Source organism: Mustela nigripes, chromosome 14 (assembly GCF_022355385.1).
Source record: "Mustela nigripes isolate SB6536 chromosome 14, MUSNIG.SB6536, whole genome shotgun sequence".
NCBI lineage: Eukaryota > Metazoa > Chordata > Mammalia > Carnivora > Mustelidae > Mustela > Mustela nigripes.
This window is the reverse complement of record NC_081570.1, coordinates 97,543,946-97,566,477: the sequence shown is the minus strand read 5'-3', so window position 1 is coordinate 97,566,477 and position 22,532 is coordinate 97,543,946. Positions and strand designations below refer to the sequence as shown.

The window sequence follows — 22,532 nt, the reverse complement described above, 5'->3', positions numbered from 1 at the left end:
TGATACAGACAAAAATGCCCCAACAAAAGCCTGCTCTGTCTAGCCAAAGGACCAAAAAAGAGGCAGTCCAGCAAGATGGAAAACTTTTAGATAATCATCACTCTACTTTAGTCAACACCACAGAAAATAGTGGTCCCCCAACCCACGCATGTCACTAATGACTGAGTGGGGTCCTAGATTCTCACCTTTCTAACACTGTATTAGAATGTTGGAGTGATGTCAGAGAAGCTCAGGAAAAGAGGGAGGACTTTCATCCTCAATGGCCTGAAATGAGGGTTTCCTGCCATGTCATTGGAGACTGCATGGGGAACCTAAGCTTCTACTGGACACTAACATGGTACCCTAATGCCTCCCCACTGAAGTAGTGTCAGAAGAAGCCTAGTAGAGAATTAGGACTTCCACCATCATCGAGCAGTAATAAGGCCTCCACTTACCACAGTGTCAGTAGAGACCACATGGGGAGTGTCTTCCATGATGTCTCCCCTTGGCTGTCAACAAAGGCTCGGTGAGGAAACTGGTGGAGTTAGAATATACTTGGCAGTAACAAGGCAGTAACAAGGCAGCACCTTCCCTTTCCTCTGTAGAATGTAGTTAAAAATTTAAAAATCTAGCTAAAACAGAAGGTTTAACTAAGATCTAGAGCCTCATAACAATACAAAAATATCTAGGTTTCAATTGAAAATCACTCATCATACCAAGAACCAGGAAGATCTCAAACCAAATGAATAAGACCATCAATAGAGGACAAGGTAAAGATATTAGAATTATCTGACCAAGTTTTAAAAGTAGCCACAATAAAAATGCTTCAATAAGCAATTACAAACATGCTTTAAATTTTTTTTTTTTAAACGAAAAGGTTGGGGTACCTGGGTGGCTCAGTGGGTTAAGCCTCTGCCCTCGGCTCAGGTCATGATCTCAGGATCCCAGGATCGAGCCCCAAATAGGGCTCTCTGCTCAGTAGGGAGCCTGCTTCCCCCTCTCCTCTGCCTGCTGCTCTGCCTACTTGTCATCTCTCTCTCCATGAAATAAATAAATAAAATCTTTAAAAAAAAAAAGATTAAAAAATGGAAAGGCTCAGCAATAAATATAAAAAGATTCAGCAAAAAATCTAGAAGATATAAAAAAGAACCAAATGGCAATTTTAGAATTAAAAAACATAGTAACTGAAACAAAATAGCTTAGTAGATGAGCTCAACATCAGAATTCAGGGTACACACAGAAAAAAAGAACCAATAAGATAAAAGATAGAACAATAGGAATTACCTAATCTAAACATCAAAAATAAAATAGACTGGAAAAAAAGAACAAACAGAGTCTTAGGAAACCTAAGAGACTGCAAGAAAATAACTAGCATTTGTGTCAGCAAAGTCCAAGAAGGAGAGGAGAAAAAAACCATGGGGTTGAAAAAGTACTTCAAGACTCATTATAATTAAACTTCTGAAAATTAAAGACAAAAGTTCTAGAAAACAGCCATGGAAAAATGATCTTAATAGTAGGGAGAAAACAATTAGAATGATAGCAAATTTGTCATCAGAAACCATGGGAGCCAGAGGAAAGTAAAACAATATGTCTTCATGCTGAAAAAAAATAACTGACAACCCAGAATCCCATACCCAGTGAAAATATCCTTCAGGAATGAAGAAGAAATAAAGACATTCTCAGATGAAAAACAGACAAAAAACTAAGAAAATTATTTGGTAGACCTATCTTTTAAAAAATGACAAAGAAAATTTTCTAAGCAGAAAGGAAGTGATGAAAGGGAGAACATGATAAGGAAAACCATGAGTAAATGTAATAGGCTTTCTTTTTCTTCTTCTTCTTCTTTTTTTTTTTTTTAGATATTTATTTATTTATTTGACAGAGAGAGAGAGAGAGAGAGATCACAAGTAGGCAGAGAGACAGGCAGAGAGAGACAGAGAAGCAGGCTCCCCGCTGAGCAGAGAGCCGGATGCAGGACCTGATCCCAGGACTCTGGGATCATGACCTGAGCTGAAGGCAGAGGCTTTAATCCACTGAGCCACCCAGGCGCCCAGCTTTCTTTTTCTTTTTGAATTTTCTAAATTGTTTGATGATCGAAGCAAAAATTATGCAGTCTGATGTAGTTCTAAATGTATTAGGGGAAATATTTAAGACAATTATATTATAAACAGGGAAGAGTTAGGAAACACAAAGGGAGAAGTTTCTGTACTTGAACTAGTGAAGTGATAACACCTGTGGACTGTGATAGGTTATGTATATATAATGTAATACCTAGAGCCACAAAACAAGCTACAAAAGCTATACAAGGGCGTACCTTAAAAACCTCTATAGATAAATCAAAATGAAATTCTAAAAATGCAGGAGAAAGAAAAGAGAAGTGAAAAACAGAACAGAAAATAAAAAACAAAACAGCACAGTTAAGCCCTAACATAACAATAATTACATTAAATGTAAATGGTATAAATATACCAATTAAAAGAAAGATTGGCAGAGTATATTTAAAACTATATGCTATATGGCATATAGCATATATATGCTGTCTATAAGAAATATACTTTAAATATATAGGTTGGTTTAAAGTAAAGATGGGGAAAAAGATATATTACATATTCATATAAACATGAATAAGGGAGCAAAAATACTGATTCAAAGGGGCTCATGTACTCTGATGTTTATAGTAGCATATTATATATATATATAATATGCCACAAAACAATAAATGTAAAAAATATATATAAATATATATATAATATATATGTGGCATATATATAATATACATGTGGCATATATATATATAATATATGTGGCATATATAAAATATGCCACAAAACAATCTCAAACATTAAAAAAATGATTTGAAATCATACAGAATGTATGCACTGACCACAGTGAAGTCAAACTAGAAGTCAATAACAAAAACATAACAGGAAAAGATCCAAACACTTGGAAACTAAACTATATTCTTCTAAATAATCCATTGAATGAAAGAGGAAGTTTCATGGGAATTTTTTGAAAAACCACACATTGAACTGAATACAAGTGAAAATATAACACATTGATATATATGTGTGTGTGTGTGTATATATGTATATATATATATTCAGTATTATGTATTTTACATATTTTATATATAGTATATATTATATATTATTATGATATATACTATAACATATATTATAGTATATATATGATATATATATATACTAAAATACACACACACACACTGGGCATTCTTTTTGATTACTAACCATCAAAAAGAATGCCCAGGGGGGTGGGAGGTTGGGGTACCAGGTGGTAGGTATTATAGAGGGCACAGATTGCATGGAGCACTGGGTGTGGTGAAAAAATAATGAATACTGTTATGCTGAAAATAAATAAATTTAAAAAAACGAATATCCTGTGTGTGTGTGTGTGTGTGTGTGTGTGTGTACATATATATATATATATATATTTTTTTTTTTAGTCAACCATCAAAAAGAATGAAATCTTGCCATTTGCAACAGTGTGGACTGAGCTTGAGTGTATTATGCTAAGCAAAACAAGTCAATCCGAGAAAAACAGATACCATGTGATTTCATTCATATGTAGAATTTAAGACACAAAACAGATGAATGTGGGAGAAGGGCAAAAAGAGAGGGAAATAAGCCATGAAGGACTCTTAACCATAGATAACAACTTGAGGGTTGATGGAGATGGGCTAAATGGGTGATGGGTATTTAGGAAATTTTTGGAAAAGCCACACATCGAACTGTATACAAGTGAAAATTCAACACAGCGACATTTGTGGGACAAAGCTACAGCAGTTTTGAGAGGAAGGTTTATAGCTCTCTAAATGTAAACATTTGAAAACAGTAAAAGTCTCAAAATTAACAATCTGGGCTCCCACCTTAAGAGAGGGAAAGAGCAAAATAAACTCAAGGAGAAGAGAAGGAAAGAAATAATGAGCAGAAATCAATGAAACTGAAAACAGAAAAACAGTGAAAAAAAAAGAGCCAAAATAATCAATAAAGTTGACAAAACTTCTATGAAGACTGCTGAGGAGAAAAGATAGAAATGACCAATATCAGGAGTGAAATGGGAGAGCCCTAGAGTCTCTGTAGGTATCAAAAGGATAATAAAGGAATATAGTATGAACTGGACACATCTACACTTGACAACTTAGACAAAATGGATTGCTTCCTCATAAAACACAAACTGCCACAGCTTACTCAACATGAAAGAGATCATTTGAATAGCCCCATAACAGTCAAGGAAATGGAACTTGTAATTTTAAAACTCCCAAAAAAGAAGTCTCCAGGCCCACATAATTTGAGTATTCTAGCCAAATGTTTAGAGAAGAATTACCATGAATTTTACACAATCTATACCAGAAAATAGGAGGAGAAAACACTTCCCCCATTCATATTTTCTGTTACAGTCAAATATATCATTGTATCTCAGTGGAAAAAATTACCACCTTACCCATGTTTAAGTGTATGATGCAGTGGCAGTGAGTACCTTCCTATGTGCATGACCATTGCTACTATTTATTTCTAGAAATTTTTCATCATCCTAAACCGAAACTCTCCATGCTTCCTACAACAGCCCCTAGCAATTTCTATTCTACTTTTTGTCTCTATAAAATGGCTTATTATAGGTACATCATAAAAGTGGAATCCTGTATTTATCTTTTACATCTGGCTTATTTCATGTGGCATGTTTTTAAGATTCATCTATTTTTTTAGTGTGCATTTTTTAGTATGCATTTAGGAATTTCATTCCTTTTTATGGTTGTATTATATTCATTGTGTGTATATCCCACATTTTGCTTATTCATTCATCCACCAATTGACACTATAAAAATTAGTATGCAGGGGCACCTGGGTGACTCAGTTGGTTAAGTGTCCGCCTTTAGCTCAGGTCATGATCCCAAGGTCCTGGGATGGAGTCCTGCATTGGGATCCCTGCTCAGTGGGGAGTCTGCTTCTCTCCCTGCTTGCGTGCTCTCTCTATCAAATAAATAAATAAAATCTTTTTTAAAAATAGTGTACCAATATTTGTTGAAGTCCCTACTTCAAATTCTTTGGGATATATACCCAGAAGAATCCAGAAATTTCTGGATCATACAGTAATTCTAGGTTTAGTTTTTAAAGGTACTGCCATACTGTTTTTTACAGTGGCTACACAATTTTACATCCCCACTAGCAATTCATAAGAGTTTCAATTTTTCCACATCCATGCCACCACTTGGCATTTCCTGGTTTTTGCTTTTTGCTTTGTTTTTAAGATAATAGCCATCCTAATGGGTGTGAAGTTGTATTTCATGGTTTTGATTTGCATTTCCCTAATGAATAGTTGATGTTGAGCATCATATTTTTGTGTGCTTATTGGTCATTTGCATATCTTTTTCAGACAAATATATATCCAAGTCCTTTGCCTACTTTTTTTTTTTTTTTCAAAATTTCTACGTTGTAGTAAAAGCATTGACTCTCGGTTTTAGCTCAGGTCATGATCTTGGGGTTGTGGGATCAAGTCCCATAGGGCTTATGCTCAGCACAGAGTCTGCTTGGGATTCATTCTCTTTTCCTCTCCCTCCCCCTCTGCTCCTATCCCCTTTGCACATGTGAATGTGCACTCTCTCTTTCTAAAATAAAATGTTTTTAAAAAACTGTGGTAAGATACACGGAAATTTAACCACCTTAACTAATTCTATATGTATAGTTCAATGATACTATGAACATTAATAGTGTGCAATTATCACCACCATCCATTTCCAGAATTATTTTTACCTGGAAAAACTGAGACTTTATACCTTTTAGAGTTTCCCATTCCTTTCTCCCCTTCCCCCATCTTTGGCAACCACTGTGCTACCATCTGTATCTATGAATTTGAGTACGCTAGGTATCTCGTATCAGTGGGATCACATGATATTTGTCCTTTTGTGTCTGTCTTATTTCACTTAGCATAATGTCCTCAAGGTTTATCAATGTCATAATGTATCAGAATTTCCTTCCTTTTTAAGGCTAAATAATATTCCATCATATGCCACATTTTGTTCCTCTATTCACCCATTGGTTAATAGGTGGTTTACTTCCACCTTTTGGCTATTATGAATAATACTGCTAAGAACATGAGTGTGTAAATATCTTTTTGTGTTCCTGTTTTCAGTTCTTTGGGGGTATATATGCAGAAGTGGAAATGCTGGGTCATGTGATGATTCTTTTTTTTTTTTTTTTTAAGTATTTATTAAAGTAACCTCTACACTCCACCTGGGGCTTGAACTCATGACCCTGAGATCAAGAGTCACATGCTATTCTGATCAAGCCAGCCAGGTGCTCCTCACATGATAATTCTATGTTTAATTTTTTGAGGCACTGCCATACTGTTTTTTACAGCAGCTGCCCCATTTTACATCCCTACTAGCAATGTACAAGGTTCCAATTTCTCCATATCCTCAGCAACACTTTTTATTTTCTATGTTTGTTTGTTGGTTTATGGTAACCATCTAATGGGTATAATATCTCACTGTGGTTCTGGTTTGTGTTTTCCTGATTAGTGATGTTGAGTATTTTTCATGTGCTCATTGGCTGTTGTTTATAATCTCTGGAAAGTGTTTATATAAGTCCTTAGCCCGTTTTTGCATTGGGTTTTGTTGTTGTTGTTGTTGAGTCTTAGGAGTTCTCCATATATTCTGAATTGTTGTTTTTATCATAAATTTTGTCAAATGATTTTCTTCCAAAGGGAGTCTTCCCCTTTATTTTATCAATGTGGTGCATTATATTGATTGATTTTTGTATGTTGAACAATCCTTGCATTCTGGGGGATTTATTCCCAGAATAAATCATGGTATATAATCCTTTTAATATGATGCTGAATTCAGTATGATACTGAATCTTTAATATTTCCTTCCTTCTTCCTTCTTCTTTTACTGATTCAATATGATACTGAATATGAGTATTTTGTTGAGGACTTTGCATCAATAATCATAAGTGATATGGATCTATAGTCTTCTTTTTCTTGTAGTATCTTTGTGTGGCCTTGGTATCAGGGCAATGCTGGTGTCACAGTATGACTTAGTGGATATCCTCTCCTACTTAATTTTTTGGGAGAGTTTGTGGAAGACTGGCATTATTTCTTCATTAAAGGATTGGTGGAATTCACTAATGAAACCATCTAGTCCTGGCTTTTCTTTGTCAGAAGGTCTTTTGATTACTGATTCAGTCTACTTACTAGTTGTAGGTCTATTCAGATTTTCTATTTCTTCCTGAGTCAGTTTTTATTGGTCATGTGTTTCTAGGAATTTGTCCATTTCATCTAGGTTGTACAATTTGTTGGTGTGCAGTTGATCACATAAAAAGTCTTATAATACTTTTTATTTCTGTAAAATTGGTAGTAATGTACCCATTTTTATTTCTGTAATTTGAGATTTTGGTAATTTGAGTCTTCTGTTTATTCCTTAGTCAATCTAATTAAGGTTTGTCACTTTTATTGATCTCTTCCAGGGATCAACTTTTGGTTTTATTGATTTTCTCCATTGTTTTCTTAGTCTCTACTTCATTTATGTCTGCTCGAATCTTTAATATTTCCTTCCTTCTGCTAGCCTTTGGTTTAGTTTTTTCATTTTTTCCTAGTTTAAAGCTAAGTTATTGATTTGAGATCTTTCTTCTTTTTAAAAAAATTTAAATTCAATTAATTAATTAATTAACTCAATTAATTAACATATAGTGTATCACCCAAAATCTTTCTTTTTAAGAGTAGGCATCTATAGCTATAAATTCCCTCTGAATATCACTTTCACTATATCTCATACATTTTGGTATGCTGTGATTTTGTTCACTTTTAAATATTTTCTAATTTCTGTTGTGATTTCTTCTCTGACCCATTAGTTGTTTAACTTGCACACTTTTGTGAATTTTCTAGTTTTCCTTTTGTTATTAATTTTTAGTCTCAATTTGTTATAATTGGAAAAGATAGTTTGCATAACTCTAATCTTTTAAAATTTATTAAGGCTTGTTTTGTGGCCTACCATGTGTTCTATCCTGGACATTATTCCACACAAGTTTGAGAAGAATGTGTATGATATAATGTGGAGTGTCCTGTATGTGCTGTTAGATTTAATTGGTTTATGGTGTTGTTCATGTCTGTCATCTATTTCCTTACTGATCTTCTATCTGATCTATCCATTATTGAAAGTGGGGTATTCATGTCTCTTATCAGTTTACCAGACTTGCTGTAACAAATATCACAAACTCAGGAGAACTTAAAACAAATGTATTTTCAGGGCCTCTGAATGGCCCAGTCAATTAAGCATCTGCCTTTGGCTCAGGTCATGATCCAAGGGTCCTGGGATAGAGTCCCTCATCAGATTCCCTGTTCAGTGAGGAGCTTGCTCCTCTTTCTCCCAGTCCCCCTGCTTTGCACTTCCACATTCTTAAGAAGTAAATAAGAAAATAAGAAAAAAATCTTAAATTTTAAATGCAACACACTGCATACAACTGATACTTCTTTTAAAATATTTTATTTTCTCATAGTTCTGGAAGTAGGAAGTCCAAAATCAACATGTCAGCAAGGCCATGTTTTCTCTCATAGCTCTAGCGAGTCTTTCTAGCTTCTTCTTAGTTTCTGGTGTTTGCCAGCAATCAGGTTGAGAAGTTACTTTTCAGAAAACATAAGATTTAAAATCATTCACAAAGGAGATGAGTTTCCAAAATATTGAGTCCAACACGAACCTTTTTGCGTACCAAGATCAAAAGATTAATGGTGTTATAGAACCTAGAAAGTGTTCACTTATAGTATCAAATGTGGCACTTTTAACATGTCTTTGGGGGTAACTTTTAAGAACAATCTACCTTCAGAAATGACATCATCTCAACTCTTAAATTACTAAGTGCTTATTAGGTCCTTATACTTATCTTGTTCTACCTCTTTCTTCCTTACAACCTACTAGCTATACTGGTTTTCTTGTCATTCCTTAAGCATACCAAGCTTGTTTTCAATTCCAGCCTTTTACAATTACTATTACCTCTGATTGAAATACTCTTACTCCAGATTTTGCATAACTGGCTCTTTCTAAGTAATTGTGCTCTACTTAAATGTCACCTGCATAAGGAAATCTTCTCTGACCACTCAACCTAAAATCATACTCCCACACACTTGTCAGCCATTCTTTTTATTCATAGCAATTATTGCATTATGAAATATGTTATGTAGAATCTTAGATACCACCAATTTGTAAACTATATCCTGAATTTAGAAATGTTTATATGCATTTTTTAAATGTCATCAACCATTGTAGGATTCCCCCTGTTATGGGTTTGATTATGACTCTCAAAAAGACATGTTGAAATCTAATCCCTGGTATCTGTGAATGTGACCTTATATGGAAATGAGACTTTACAGATGTTATTGGTTAAGATGAGCTCATACTAGATTCAGGTGGGCCCTATCACAATGGCTTGGTCCTTATTTTTAAAAAAAACAACAGAGACTCAGAGACACAAAGGGAGAATACCATGTGGTAATGGAGACAGAGACTGGAGAAATGGATCTGCAAGCCAATAATTATTTAAGAGCCAATAATAATTTAAGAGTTGAGATGATGTCATTTCTGAAGGTAGATTGTTCTTAAAAGTTACCCCCAAAGACATGTTAAAAGTGCCACATTTGGGGCGCCTGGGTGGCTCAGTGGATTAAGCCGCTGCCTTCGGCTCGGGTCATGATCTCGGTGTCCTGGGATCGAGCCCCGCATCGGGCTCTCTGCTCAGCAGGGAGCCTGCTTCCCCCTCTGTCTCTGCCTGCCTCTCTGCCTACTTGTGATCTCTCTCTCTGTCAAATAAAATAAATACAATCTTTAAAAAAAAAAAGTGCCACATTTGATACTATAAGTGAACACTTTCTAGGTTTTATAACACTATTAATCCTTTGATCTTGGTACGCGAAAAGGTTCGTGTTGGACTCAATATTTTGGAAACTCATCTCCTTTGTGAATGATTTTAAATCTTATGTTTTCTGAAAAGTAACTTCTCAACTTTATGAAATGTTAAAATATTGCCATTTCTTTCACTAAAAACCAATGTCTTCCTTATTTCTCTTGAAGATTCAAGCACAGGATTCCGTTCTTAAGCAAAATCCCATTCTAGAAACAGAGTCTTATTCTCCCAATTTACCAAAAAGGTGAGCACAATTTTACACACCCCAGTGTTGTCTCACTGATGTAATGCTAACAGGAGACCTCTCTGGGGTGTGGTGTTATCCTTCCTTTGTTTTTGTTTCAGCAGCTTAAAAGAAGCAGAGATGATGAAACAAGAGAGCAGACCAAGGCTAAGGGTGAAAAGTGCAGAAGTTTCTTCTTTTGACTTCAGGACTTCTGACAGAAGTGAAAAGGAAAGGTTAGCCTTGCACGGTGGTGAACAGAAACGTGCTTTTGACCTTTTGGAACTAAACTGTAGTTGTAACAAAAATGCCGACATAACCACACATTGGGAGACCAAGGCATTTCCAATAGCTGGGAAGCCTCTTCAGAAGCATCAGAGTTTAGACTGGAGTGCCATTTTGTTTGGAGCGCGTCCAAATTCTAAAGTTGCCGATGTGGCAGGAAGGTATTTTAATGCAAAGGCGCCAATAATACGGACCAAATCAACGCCCTTTGAGCTGACACAACAGAGAGACACCGAGGAGTTGGACATCAAGGAAAATGTTTCTTGTTTGGAATCTCTACCCCACAGTTCTTATCTCGCACAGGCTCAAAAAGCGAGGCATGCTTCTTTGGCAGAACAGAATTATTCACTGCTGTCAGACTCTCAGCCCCAAATGTGCAGCGCCTCTGTTGCAAAGGGGCAGGACTCTCAGCCTCTTCATGTATATTCTTACATGTCTGTAGAAGATCCTTATTTCTTATCATTGTCTCCTAGTAGCGCTGGTTCTAAGATGTCTCTTGATTTATCTGAGAAGCCAGATGGAAACATTTTGCCTTGTTCCTCATTGCCAGCATCTTCTACAACCCTCTTTTCTTCTTACAATTCACGTGATTCTTTAGCACTGAGTCCTCCGACCCAATACCCCTCTCCAAACCCAGAGACAGCAGTAGTAGGTAAGTTTTTTTCGAAGTTTATATGGCATTCTAGATTTCACTCTTCTCTATAGAAGATTTGGTTTCTTTTCATGCTCCCCCTTGTCTTTCTCAGCTTCTTTCTCCTCCTTCCTTCTCCTCCTCAAAGAAATAAATCCCCAAGGGTTTTCATGATGGGATGAGTTAAAAAATAGCAACATGTAATCATTGATGAAACAGGCAGCAACGGAGACAGGCTCTATGCCAGCAAGAGTGTCCCTAAAGAAGGCAATCCCCATTCCTCGGGATGTTTATCAGAGGTCAACAATTCCCCCTTGCTAGGCAGAAGCAAAGGAACAAAAGCAAAGAAGCAGCAGAAAGGATTTGATCCACAGCACTGCATGGTCCCTCAGGACATTTTTGCTCAACCATGTGGCTGCACTGAACTGAACAGATCATTAAGCCTTCAGTTCTCTTCTGCAGGAGCTGGTAAAGGGGGACCTGATTTCTTCCCATCCTTGCATAATAACGTAGTAGATGAGAACATGCATTTATATGCTGTGTGGTACTATCATCTTATACTCCCCTTTACTTTCATTTTTTTTTCACCTTTATTGTCCTGGATGTTTGCATATTATGCTTATTGTTTTTGTTTTATTGAGTAAGTTTAAAAGTTAAAAAGTAAGCATCCTCCTAGAGATAGTTATAATAGCTTGATAGGGAAGAAGGTGAAGAAAAGAGCAAGCTTAACTCTCCAGATATATTATCAGAAGTTTATGAATGACATTTTACCTAAATAGGACGTAGAAAAAAAATTTTTTCTATAACGTGTTTTATTGTACAGCGTTTCTTAGTAGATAGATGTGTGGATGTATAGTTTGTGACTAAAATGTTTTACCTGGATCTAATTGCTTCTTTATTTTATATATTTTGGTCCTGTCTTATAATTTAAAGGTTTTTTTTTTTTTTTTTTTAAGTTACCCACAATACCTTAAACTTCTCTGAGTATTATCTTCAAAAGCAAATCCAGCTTTAGGGATTGTAACATCATTGACATGTGTGCCACCTGGTGGCAGTTTCTTATAACAGCATTTGAATTTTTCTATAAAAATTCTGAATTTTTCTGTAGAAAAATAGAAAACCTTGTTATACCATTGTTTAGTAAAAAGGAAAAAAATCCATATTCTTCACTGTAGAATGAAGAAGTGATACTAAAATCTTTAAACTTCAACCTACTCTGTAACTGAATCCTTGGCATATTTAAAAGTGCTTTATCATGCTTTATTGAATATTGTACATGAAACAAAGGGTTATATAGAAAATAACTCAAAACTTCCTGAATTAATATAATGTTTTATATTCTGTTAACTGGTACTGAGTGACTCGACCAAAACACTTTGGGGCCTTTAAAGGAAATAGGGAATAACTTTTGAAGAAGCAGCAAAGCCTCCTGGGTTTGCAAATTAAAATGGGAGAATTTACTTTGCTTTTTCCTTGAGTAAAAATATACCAGCTTAAGTATTGTAATGATGCTTGATGGACTTTACTTCGAGGTTAGAATATAAGAATTTCCTTTGGCAAAAAATCTTAAAAAAAAAAAAAAATGAGGTGCCTGAGTGGCTCAGTGGGTTAATCCTCTGCCTTCAGCTCAGGTCATGATCTCAGGGTCCTGGGATTGAGCCCCACATCAGGCTCTCTGCTCAGCAAGGAGCCTGCTTCCTCCTCTCTTTCCGCCTGCCTCTTTGGCTACTTGTGCTCTCCCTCCCTCTAAAAAAAAAAAAAAAAAAAAAAGAATTTCCTTTGGCGGGCACCTGGGTGGTACCGTGGTTTAAGCATCCAGCTCTTGGTTTTGGCTCAGGTGATGATCTCAGGGTCCTGAGATGGAGCCTCATATATGATGACTCCAAGCTCACCATGGGGTCTGCTTGAGATTTTCTCTTCCTCCCACTCATGCTCACTTGCTCTTTCTCTCTCCCTCAAACAAATAAATAAATCTTAAAAAAGAAAAAATAATTTCCTTTGGATGTTTCTAATGAAAAATTATGGTTCTATTTCTGGCATTTTGGATAGCAACTTCTCCAAGGATAGATGATGAAGTCCCTCCTCCACTTCCTGAACGGACGCCTGAGTCTTTTATTGTGCTAGAGGAAGGTGGTGAGTACTGTTCAGTTAGTGTAAAATAAAGTGGATTAACTAGAATACTTCTCAGGTCCTGTCAATGTTCTGTGTGCTGCCGGTGAGTAACATTTGCATTATTCTGTAAGAATTTCAACACTCCTAAGAATTGGACCATATTTACTTTCAGGAGAATTGCTACTGAATGTTCCCAAATCGTTATCTTCAGCTGAGGAGGCAAAAGTTGGAACATCACTACAATGGAATAGAACGTCTGAGTCAAGGACATCCGATGACACTGTGAGACTTAGGCCAACTAAGGTCCATAACACTTTTTCTTTTCTTTTCTACTCATCTGGATTCCACGGACCAAAATCATACTCAAAATCATACATTTTTAAAGCCTATCACTCAACAAATACTAAGTAGTATTTATACTGCTTTTATGTATACCCCTTATACTCATTTATACTCTTTATAAAACAATGTGCTAGAGGATATGGGGATAAGGCAATGGATAAGACACAAGTCTTGCCCTTATGAAACTTTGAAGTTGGAAGTGACTAAGGAAGGCATAGTGAAAGAGGAAATGTTTGAACTGGTTCCTGAAGTACAGTTAAGGCAAAAATAAATTTTTTATAAGTAGGTAGCCTGTTCATAGTAGTCATTTGGTAGGCTGTATCATGTTCTCTGATAATATGTTGTAGAGAACAATTTTTTGAAAGACAGATGCTAAAGTCCATGCTATTTAAGATAAACTTTTCAGGATAATGCTCCCCACTTCTGGAAGTAAAATTACACTTCAACAATCTGTTATGTTTGTATATATTCTATGAACCAACTATGTTAAAATTTCAGTGACTACAACTGCAATGCTAGTAGGCAAATATTCTTTATTTCTTGATTACACTTTTAATATATTTGTAGTTATTATTGTTAATAATATGCTCACATGTAATGGTCTTTACCTTAACAACTGCTAGAGCCAAGAACAATCACTCCTTTTCCAGTGTCATGAAGTAATTTCAATTTCAACAATTTTCCTCCAGTTAAATTTTCTGGGAAATTTTCTGTAGGAAGGAAATAAATTAAAAAAGGATCACTTTAGAACCAATTGCCATGACGTACAAAAATCACCATAAGGTTATGGCAGAGGATATTTGCAAATGATATATTTGATCAGGGGTTAATATCCAAAATATATAAAGAATTTATACAACTTATATAAAATCTCCTACATAATCTGGTTTTAAAAATGGACAGAAGATATGAATAGACGTTTTTCCAAAGAAAAAATACAGATGACCAACAGACATGAAAAGATGCCCATCACTAATCATCAGGGAAATGCAAATCAAAATCACAATGAGATTTCATCTCACACCAGTTACAGTGGTTAAAAAAGAGAAAGAAACAAGTGTTGGAGAGAATGTGGGGAAAAAAGAACCCTCATGCACTGTTGGTAGGAATGCAAACTGGTGCAGCCACTATGGAAGATAATATGAAAGTTCCTCAAAAAGTTAAAAATAGGATTGCCATATAATCTAGTAATTCCACTACTGGGTATTTACCCAAAGAAAACAAAAACACTAATTTGGAAAGATATATGCACCCTTATGTTTACAGTAACATTATTTATAACAGCTAAGATATGGAAGCAGCCCAAGTGCCCATCCATAGATAATAGATAAAGAAGATATGACATATATATGTATACACACATACACACATATATTACACACATACACATCATGGAATGTTACTCGGCCATAAAAAGAATGAGATCTTGCCATTTGTGACAACATGGATGGACCTAGAGGGTATTGTTAAGTGAAATAAGTCAAATGGAGAAAGACAAACCATATGATTTCACTTATATGTTGAATTTAAGAAACAAAACAAAGGAGCTAAGAAAAAAGAAACAAATAAAACAGACTCATAATTATAGAGGACAAACTGATGGTTAGCAGAGGGAGGTGGGTGGGACATGGGTCAAATAGGTGAAGGGGATTAAGAGCACACTTATTGTGAACAGCACGGATTAATGTATAGAATTGCTGAATCATTACATTTGACACCCAAAACTAATATAACACTGTATGTTAATTACATTTGAAGTTTAAAAAAATAATTAAAAATTTAAAAAATTCACAAGCTTTCTTTATATAAAAGGGAAAAAAGAAATAAATTTAGAGAAAGAGAGTAAAACACTGTAGGAGTTCAGGATGCCTTTTCATAATTTAGTGTGCTTACAAATCAGGAAAAATAAGGTCAACATTTCATGATTGTCTCTACAAGAATATGAAATGCGTTTTCAAAAATGCCTTATATTGCTTAGAGTTTCTAAATTTGTGTACCGATTCTTCTTTCACTTTTTTTTTTAAATTTCTTTCTTTTAGAGTGTAAAACTCCGGAGTCCCAAATCAGGTAAAAAAAAAAAAACAAAAAAAACAAAACAACTCCCCCTGGTTTTAATGACATTTAGCTCTAAGAATTTATACTCTTAGAATGACTCATTAAGTTTAGAGTAATTCACCTCAGGAGATGGTATGGTTCCCATAATAGCTCCTCTATTTATTTTTTTCTTATTTTCCCAGGCTAGGAGTTTTGCCTTGTCAAGGGCAAGGAAAACACAGGATTTTAGAATTCTACTCCCTGACATATAATCCTTAAAAACAAAGACAAAGACAAAAACAATTTTAAGTAGAATTTTCTCAACATTTTGCAGCATTTCTATCTTATAGGTTTTACCATTGTTAGCAGTTTGATTCTTTAGATCTTTAATTTGCTGTTATTTCTCCAGTACTTTGTTGCTGTTTTTTTTTAAAAAAGATTTTATTTATTTATTTGAGAGAGAATGGGTGAGAGAGAGAGAGAAAGAGAAGGAGCAGAGGGAGTAGCAAAGGGCGAGGGAGAAGCAGCCTCCCCACTGAGCAGGGAGCCCAACATGGGGCTTGATTCCTGGGACTCCAGGATCATGACCTGAGCTGAAGGCAGACACTTAACTGACTGAGCCACTGAGGGGCCTTGTGTTTTGCTTGTTTTATATACCAAATAACGACATCTACAGCTAACATTTATTGGGCATATACAGGCCCTTTACATACATTGTAACAGGTGGTAGTTGCCCTTAACATAGTTATTCATATGAACATATTATTCAAATTACATAGGTAATTTAACATAGCGGATAATGAGCATGGGCTTTGGAGTCAGATAGGCTTTAAATCAAAGCTTTAGCCTACCAGGAGTTATCAAAATGCATAACCTTGGTTAAATTATATACTTTCTCTATTGATTTTCCTCACTTATATTAGGAGGATAATAGAACTCGTTTCTTAGAGGGTTTTTGTAAGGGTTGAGTGAGACAATGCATATAAAGCTTTTAACACAGTGATTATCGAATAATAAGCTCTCAATAAATGTTACATATTACCATGTTTATTAGATAATTATTAAATGAGCAATTCCTAAGCAAGTTCTATATGCTTTATACAGTGTTAGGATAGTCAGGATATATTCAAATTGGGTAGGCAAAATTAATACTTACTTGGAACCATTAACTGATAATCTGTGTGGACTGATTCTAATCACCAAGATCCTGGAAAAAAAGGAAGTATCACTGGAGTGGTTAGGAAAGGCTTCAATGAGTAGAAGAAAGAAATTTAAGAACATGGGTAGACAGAGAAAAAAAAAGAGGGAATTCCAGGAGCTGCTGGAATCAGGGTAGCATTGACTTAAAAGGTATAAATAAGCACGATGAGTATAGAGAAATGGTGAGTAGGTTAATTTAGTTGCAATAGAGAATCTATTCTGGGAACTATGGAAAATAAATTTGGATGAAATGTGGAAAGATTCTGAAGGATTTTAAAGTTAGGCAGATAAAATATCCAGGTCAAGGAAATCTATATATAGAGAAAGCAGATTCGTGGTTGCCAATCTAATCTGGGGGGAATGGGAAATTACTGGTAAGTGGATATGGAGTTTCTTTTTAGGGTGATGAAAATGTTTTCAAAATAGTGGTGATGGTTGTACAGCACTGTAAATGTACTGTCATTAATAGCAAATTTTATTATGTGTATTCTATCTACATACATAGAGCTAGGTAGAAGAATTTAGATTTAATGCAATAATAAGCATTGTAGGTTCTTCATCACGGGGGAAATAAAGATGAAAGTGGTATTTTAGGGGGCACCTTGGTGGCTCAGTCGTTAAGCGTCTGCCTTTGGCTCAGTTCATGATCCCAGGGTCCTGGGATCGAGCCCAGAATCGAACCTGGAATCGGGCTCCCTGCTCAGCGAGAAGCCTGCTTCTCCCTCTTCCACTGCCCCTGCTTGTGTTCCCTCTCTTGCTATCTCTCTGTCAAATAAATACAATCTTTTAAAAAAAGAAAAGAAAGTGGTATTTTAGGAAGATATTTGGCAGGATATCATTCACTGCAAGTTAACTTTAGTTCTCAGTATACTTTCTAACAGCAGATTGGAAGATGATAAGCAACTTCAGAGTAGTTATCAAATATTTATTAAGTGCCTACTATATGCCAGTTATGATATTAGGTGCTAGAAATAAGGACTGTACTTTACTTTAGCATATCACCTGGTGTATAAGAAAGAAACAACAAGAGAACTTGCTTTAGAGACAAATCCTAAGGCCTAAAGAACCCAAGACCAAAGATAGGTGAAACTCGAGTTCTGAGCCGCATTTTCAGTTTCAAAAGACATTAATATGGTATGTAATTATACTCAGCACCGTATAATGAGATTATCATACACTCTTTGTATCTTTAGGACTTATATTTTGGTAAAATAGCTCTATTATTTAAAATTCTTTATATCATGGAAAATTCCAAACACATTTTAAGCCTACCATAGCAGCATTATCACGCCAATGGAATTAACAATAATCCCTTAATATGATTTTATATAATTTTCTCAAATTGCCTCAAAAATGTCTTTTTACAGTTGGTTTATATGCATCTGGGTTCAAAGTCTACACATTGCATTTGGTTTATATATTTGTTAAGTCTTTTAAAATTTGTAAGAGTTTTCCCTCCTTTTTATTCCCTCGTGCTATTATTTGTAGAAGAGCGTGGATCATTTTTCCTAGAGACTGTGAATATTCTGGATTTTTGTTGTTTATATTTTCATGATTTTATTTATTAACGTGTTATGCTATCCCCAGGATTCTATGTAAAATGATGGTTAGATCTAGAAGCTTGATTAATTTCAAGTTCAATTTCTTTGGAAAACTATTTTTCTAGGGGAGTACAAGTTTTTTTGTTTTTTTTTTAACTTTTTTTTTTTTAAATTTTATTTATTTGTCAGAGAGAGGGAGAGAGAGTGAGCACAGGCAGACAGAATGGCAGGCAGAGGCAGAGGGAGAAGCAGGCTCCCTGCCCAGCAAGGAGCCTGATGTGGGACTCGATCCCAGGATGCTGGGATCATGAGCTGAGCCGAAGACTGCTGCTTAACCAACTGAGCCACCCAGGCATCCCGGGAGTACAAGTTTTTGATGCATCATAGGTTCATTGGCTAAAAAGCCAGAACAAAAAAATTCTTGTGGCTCCAGCTGTTGTTCAGATTATTTATGTGTTTGTCGTAGGTTAATATTGAAAAGTTGGAAACATTATACAACACCAAAAAGGAGTTTTGACTTCTAATATTTAATTGATGGATTTTTGTTTTCTTTTCTTTTGTTGTCTACTCTTCTTATCACAGATCTACATCAAGATCGTTCTTCTCCCTCCCCACCTCCACTCCCAGAAAGAACCCTGGAGTCCTTCATTCTTGCTGATGAAGAATGTAAGTGACTAGTATAATCCTCTCAAAAAAGCTATAAATATGAGACTGCTAAAAGATTAACAATAAAGTAGGACCTAAATGGTAAAGTATAAAGAATGATTAAAGAAGATAAAAATAGTACATTAAAAAAAACCATAATGTAAAAATAATGCATAAAAAGCCAAGCTAAGAATTACTGAATATATACCTATATATATCCCAAAGGCTTAAAAAGCTATGCATCAAATCATTTTTTTTAAAGGTATGCAAGCTCAGCCTGTAAAGACTTATTCTACTAGCTGTCCTAATACCGTGGAAAATTCAACATCTTCAAAACAGATATTGAAGACTCCGGGAAAAGGTTTCACAAGGACTAAGGTAAAAAAGATGGGAGTTTTAAGAAATATACGAGAGTCTTCATTTCTGAAGGTGTTCCCACCCTTCACCCCTTCCCTGTTGCTAGAATCAAGATGGAAATTAGATTATTTATAAGAACAGCTGATTGGGAACAAGACTGTTAATCACTAGGTCAACTGATTAAATAAGTCATAAATCATAGTATATGCATATAGTGAAATACTATATAGTTTTAAAAGGAATAAGGATGCTCTCAGTGTACTTATTTATAATTTATTAACTTTTCCTTAAAGTTATATTTGTATTGTACATTATAAGGGACTCTGGAAGGATACATAAGAAATGAACAATAATGGTTATCTGTGGAGGAAGGGTCAGAAACTGGATAGATGGAGAACAAAGATGGGAGCATTTTGACTGTAATATTTTGAATTATAAATTATTGATTTATTTTAAAAATTTTAAATAAAAAATTTCCCTCCAAAAAGAATTTATTAAATATCTATTATATAGAAAACTACACTCCTGTTAGGTGTTAGAAGATAGAAATGTCCTAAAGGATATCTATGTGTCCTTGAAAAGAGAACAGTTAATCCATTGGAATCCAATGCCTATATGAGAAACAACATGAAGATTTCAAAAAGAACAAAATACCGCAAAACAGATTAAAAACATACATGCTGAGGTATGTGAAGAAGAGAAATATGGGTCAGTTCCTGGAAGAGATAAGTTAGGGACTTCACTGTAAAGGAGGCAGAGTGGTTTTGCTGAAAAGGAGAGGGAAGTAGTATGGTAACAGTATGGAGTGGACCTTAGTAAATTTAGTTCAGAGTATGATTTTTAGAAGTTCTTGGCTAGAATGGGAATGGCTGGGTATCATAGCTATCTTCAGAAGCCACTGTGGTTTCTAGAATGGTCCTAATAAAGAAGAAACGTAGGAACTCCTCTTTCTCTGATATTCTGATAGCACTCCTTCTAAATACATAGAGTGATTCTTATGTTGATGGGAAACAAATAGCAAGATAAAATCTAGTGGAGACTTTGCACTGAGTTAAAATGGCAAGATGGAAAAATAATTTTGTGCATTTGATGGCTATTTTTAGGGAAATTAATCCTTTCAACTGAAATCTGTATTTTTACTTGATGAAAGTATTTTGGATTTCATAGGAAAATAAGAAAAAACTGACATTTTCCTTTTCATTTTTGTAGAGTTTGAAAATTTTGAGAAATGTGAAAAAGAGTAAGTTTCTTTTTACTTGTTTTTTTAGAATACATATACACTTCCACAATTATGTAATTTTTCCTTATATAACCACTCTGTGAAAACATTAACAATATTATTCCTCTACAGAGCCTTGCTAGGGCACTCTGTGTCACAAGGCTCACTCCTGGGCCTTGTAGCATGTGAGGATCCACAGTGCTAATATTGGAAGCGGGTAAAGGGAAAGGGAGTTTGTGTTTAACAGACAGGAATAATATGATGTGTGCCACTTTCCACCCATCCTGAGATGCTGTCATACAAGTGTGTTATTTAAAATTCCTAGCAGTCTAACCTTGGATGTATTTTCTTTGAAAATAGTCACAGCAAAGCATATTGTGAAACAAATGTGTTGATTTAATGAAAGAAGCAAAGTATTGACACGTTTGCATTTTTGCCAAGTATTATTAGTAATAAAAGTCTGTTGCTTATTATTTTCACTATATTGTAATGAAAACAAAACCAAAAGACTCCTGAAACTGTGGGAAATTGATTATCTCAGAAATCCTTATTTATAACTACAAAGTATATAAAACATAGTGATATACTTTTTATGAATTTGATCCACTTGATTAATCACCAAGGACCAAACAGTGATTTGGCATTATATTGGTGTTATAGGGAGGGACAAAGAGTGCTGAGAAAACACAATTTATGGTATTATCTATATAAGAAGGTTTATAGCTGAATCTTACCTGTTTCTGCTAAGTTTTCTCTTCACTATCCCATCAATAAACTTGTTCTAGCTTGCCTTTGTTGACACTACACCTGATCTTAGAAGTGAATGGATTTCTTACCTATGATCATAAAGTATGATTGGAAAATATACTCTTTCCTCTAAAGTGAGTCAAAAGGGAATTTAAACATTTCAGAGAAAACTGTAGTATAAAACAGGGGAAATAAAACAGCCTGAAGCAAAGAAGTGACTGACTTAATAGCTAGCCAGCTTGGTTTGAACAGCTTAGCTTATGAAACACCGTTTTCTTTCTCTTAAAAAAAGAGAAAGAAACTGGCTTTTTTTTTTTTTTTTTAATATAGCCCCAACCCTATCTTGGGGATATCAAAGATACAGAAATTGCAGGTAAATTTAGGTTGGCATAGATTCAAGATGTGGGATGCTCAGAAATTCTGAGTCTTATTTCTATTTTTTTTTAAATATTTTATTTATTTATTTGACAGAGAGAGAGATCACAGTAGACAGAGAGGCAGGCAGAGAGAGAGAGAGGGAAGCAGGCTCCCTGCTGAGCAGAGAGCCCGATGTGGGACTCGATCCCAGGACCCTGAGATCATGACCCGAGCTGAAGGCAGAGGCTTTAACTCACTGAGCCACCCAGGCACCCTGAGTCTTATTTCTAAATAAGACTTCCCAGATCATTCTCTAGATCTAAACTAATTTCAATTTATCAGTTGCCTTCATCCTCTGGTCTTTTGTCCTTAAGTGAAGAATAATACCTGGCCCTCAAAATATCCTGAAGCTTAAAAAAAAAAAAAAAAAAAAAAAAATCCTGAAGCTTTAGATTTATCTGCCTGTACTTGGGTATGTCTCCTCTTACCCTTCCAGATGGTTCATGACTCCTGAAGTCCAGATGTTCTCCCTTTAGTCTGGATCTCTAACTTGTCTGTAGTTAAAGCTGGTCTTACTTTTAATAAAATGAGTGTTCTTGACCTGTGGTTTTAAGCTTGCATTTAAGCATAGTGTTAATCATTCATTGAATATTCATTGAGTGCCTACTGTGCATCCAGCATTTTGTAAGGCACTGGGTATATGATGGGAAACACAACAGGTATTAGACTATGCCTTTGTGGAACTTAAGTCTAGTGAGGGATTCAGATATTAAACAATTCACAGATACGAACATACCAAAACATGGTGATAAATGCTGTGTAGGAAACCAAGAGGGTAACTATGAGAGAGAATAACAAAGGGATTTTTAAAAAAAATTTATTTTTTTCAGCATAACAGTATTCATTGTTTTTGCACCACACCCAGTGCTCCATGCAATCCGTGCCCTCTCTC

General features: G+C 35.2%; 1 protein-coding gene across 2 annotated transcripts in view; it reads left to right on the top strand.

Annotated features, from left to right (window-relative positions):
- The window catches only part of PTPN22 (protein tyrosine phosphatase non-receptor type 22), a 58,315-nt gene that overhangs the window by 27,214 nt on the left and 8,569 nt on the right, over positions 1-22,532 (top strand). Inside the window, exons 12-19 of one of the 2 annotated variants that reach the window (XM_059375789.1) lie at positions 10,055-10,131; positions 10,236-11,047; positions 13,076-13,159; positions 13,311-13,441; positions 15,520-15,547; positions 18,838-18,921; positions 19,163-19,278; positions 20,467-20,497. In XM_059375789.1, the coding sequence (XP_059231772.1) occupies positions 10,055-10,131; positions 10,236-11,047; positions 13,076-13,159; positions 13,311-13,441; positions 15,520-15,547; positions 18,838-18,921; positions 19,163-19,278; positions 20,467-20,497 (1,363 nt within the window). Of the gene's footprint in view, positions 1-10,054; positions 10,132-10,232; positions 11,048-13,075; positions 13,160-13,310; positions 13,442-15,519; positions 15,548-18,837; positions 18,922-19,162; positions 19,279-20,466; positions 20,498-22,532 lie in introns of both variants that reach the window. The other variant, XM_059375788.1, reaches the window with a different exon arrangement.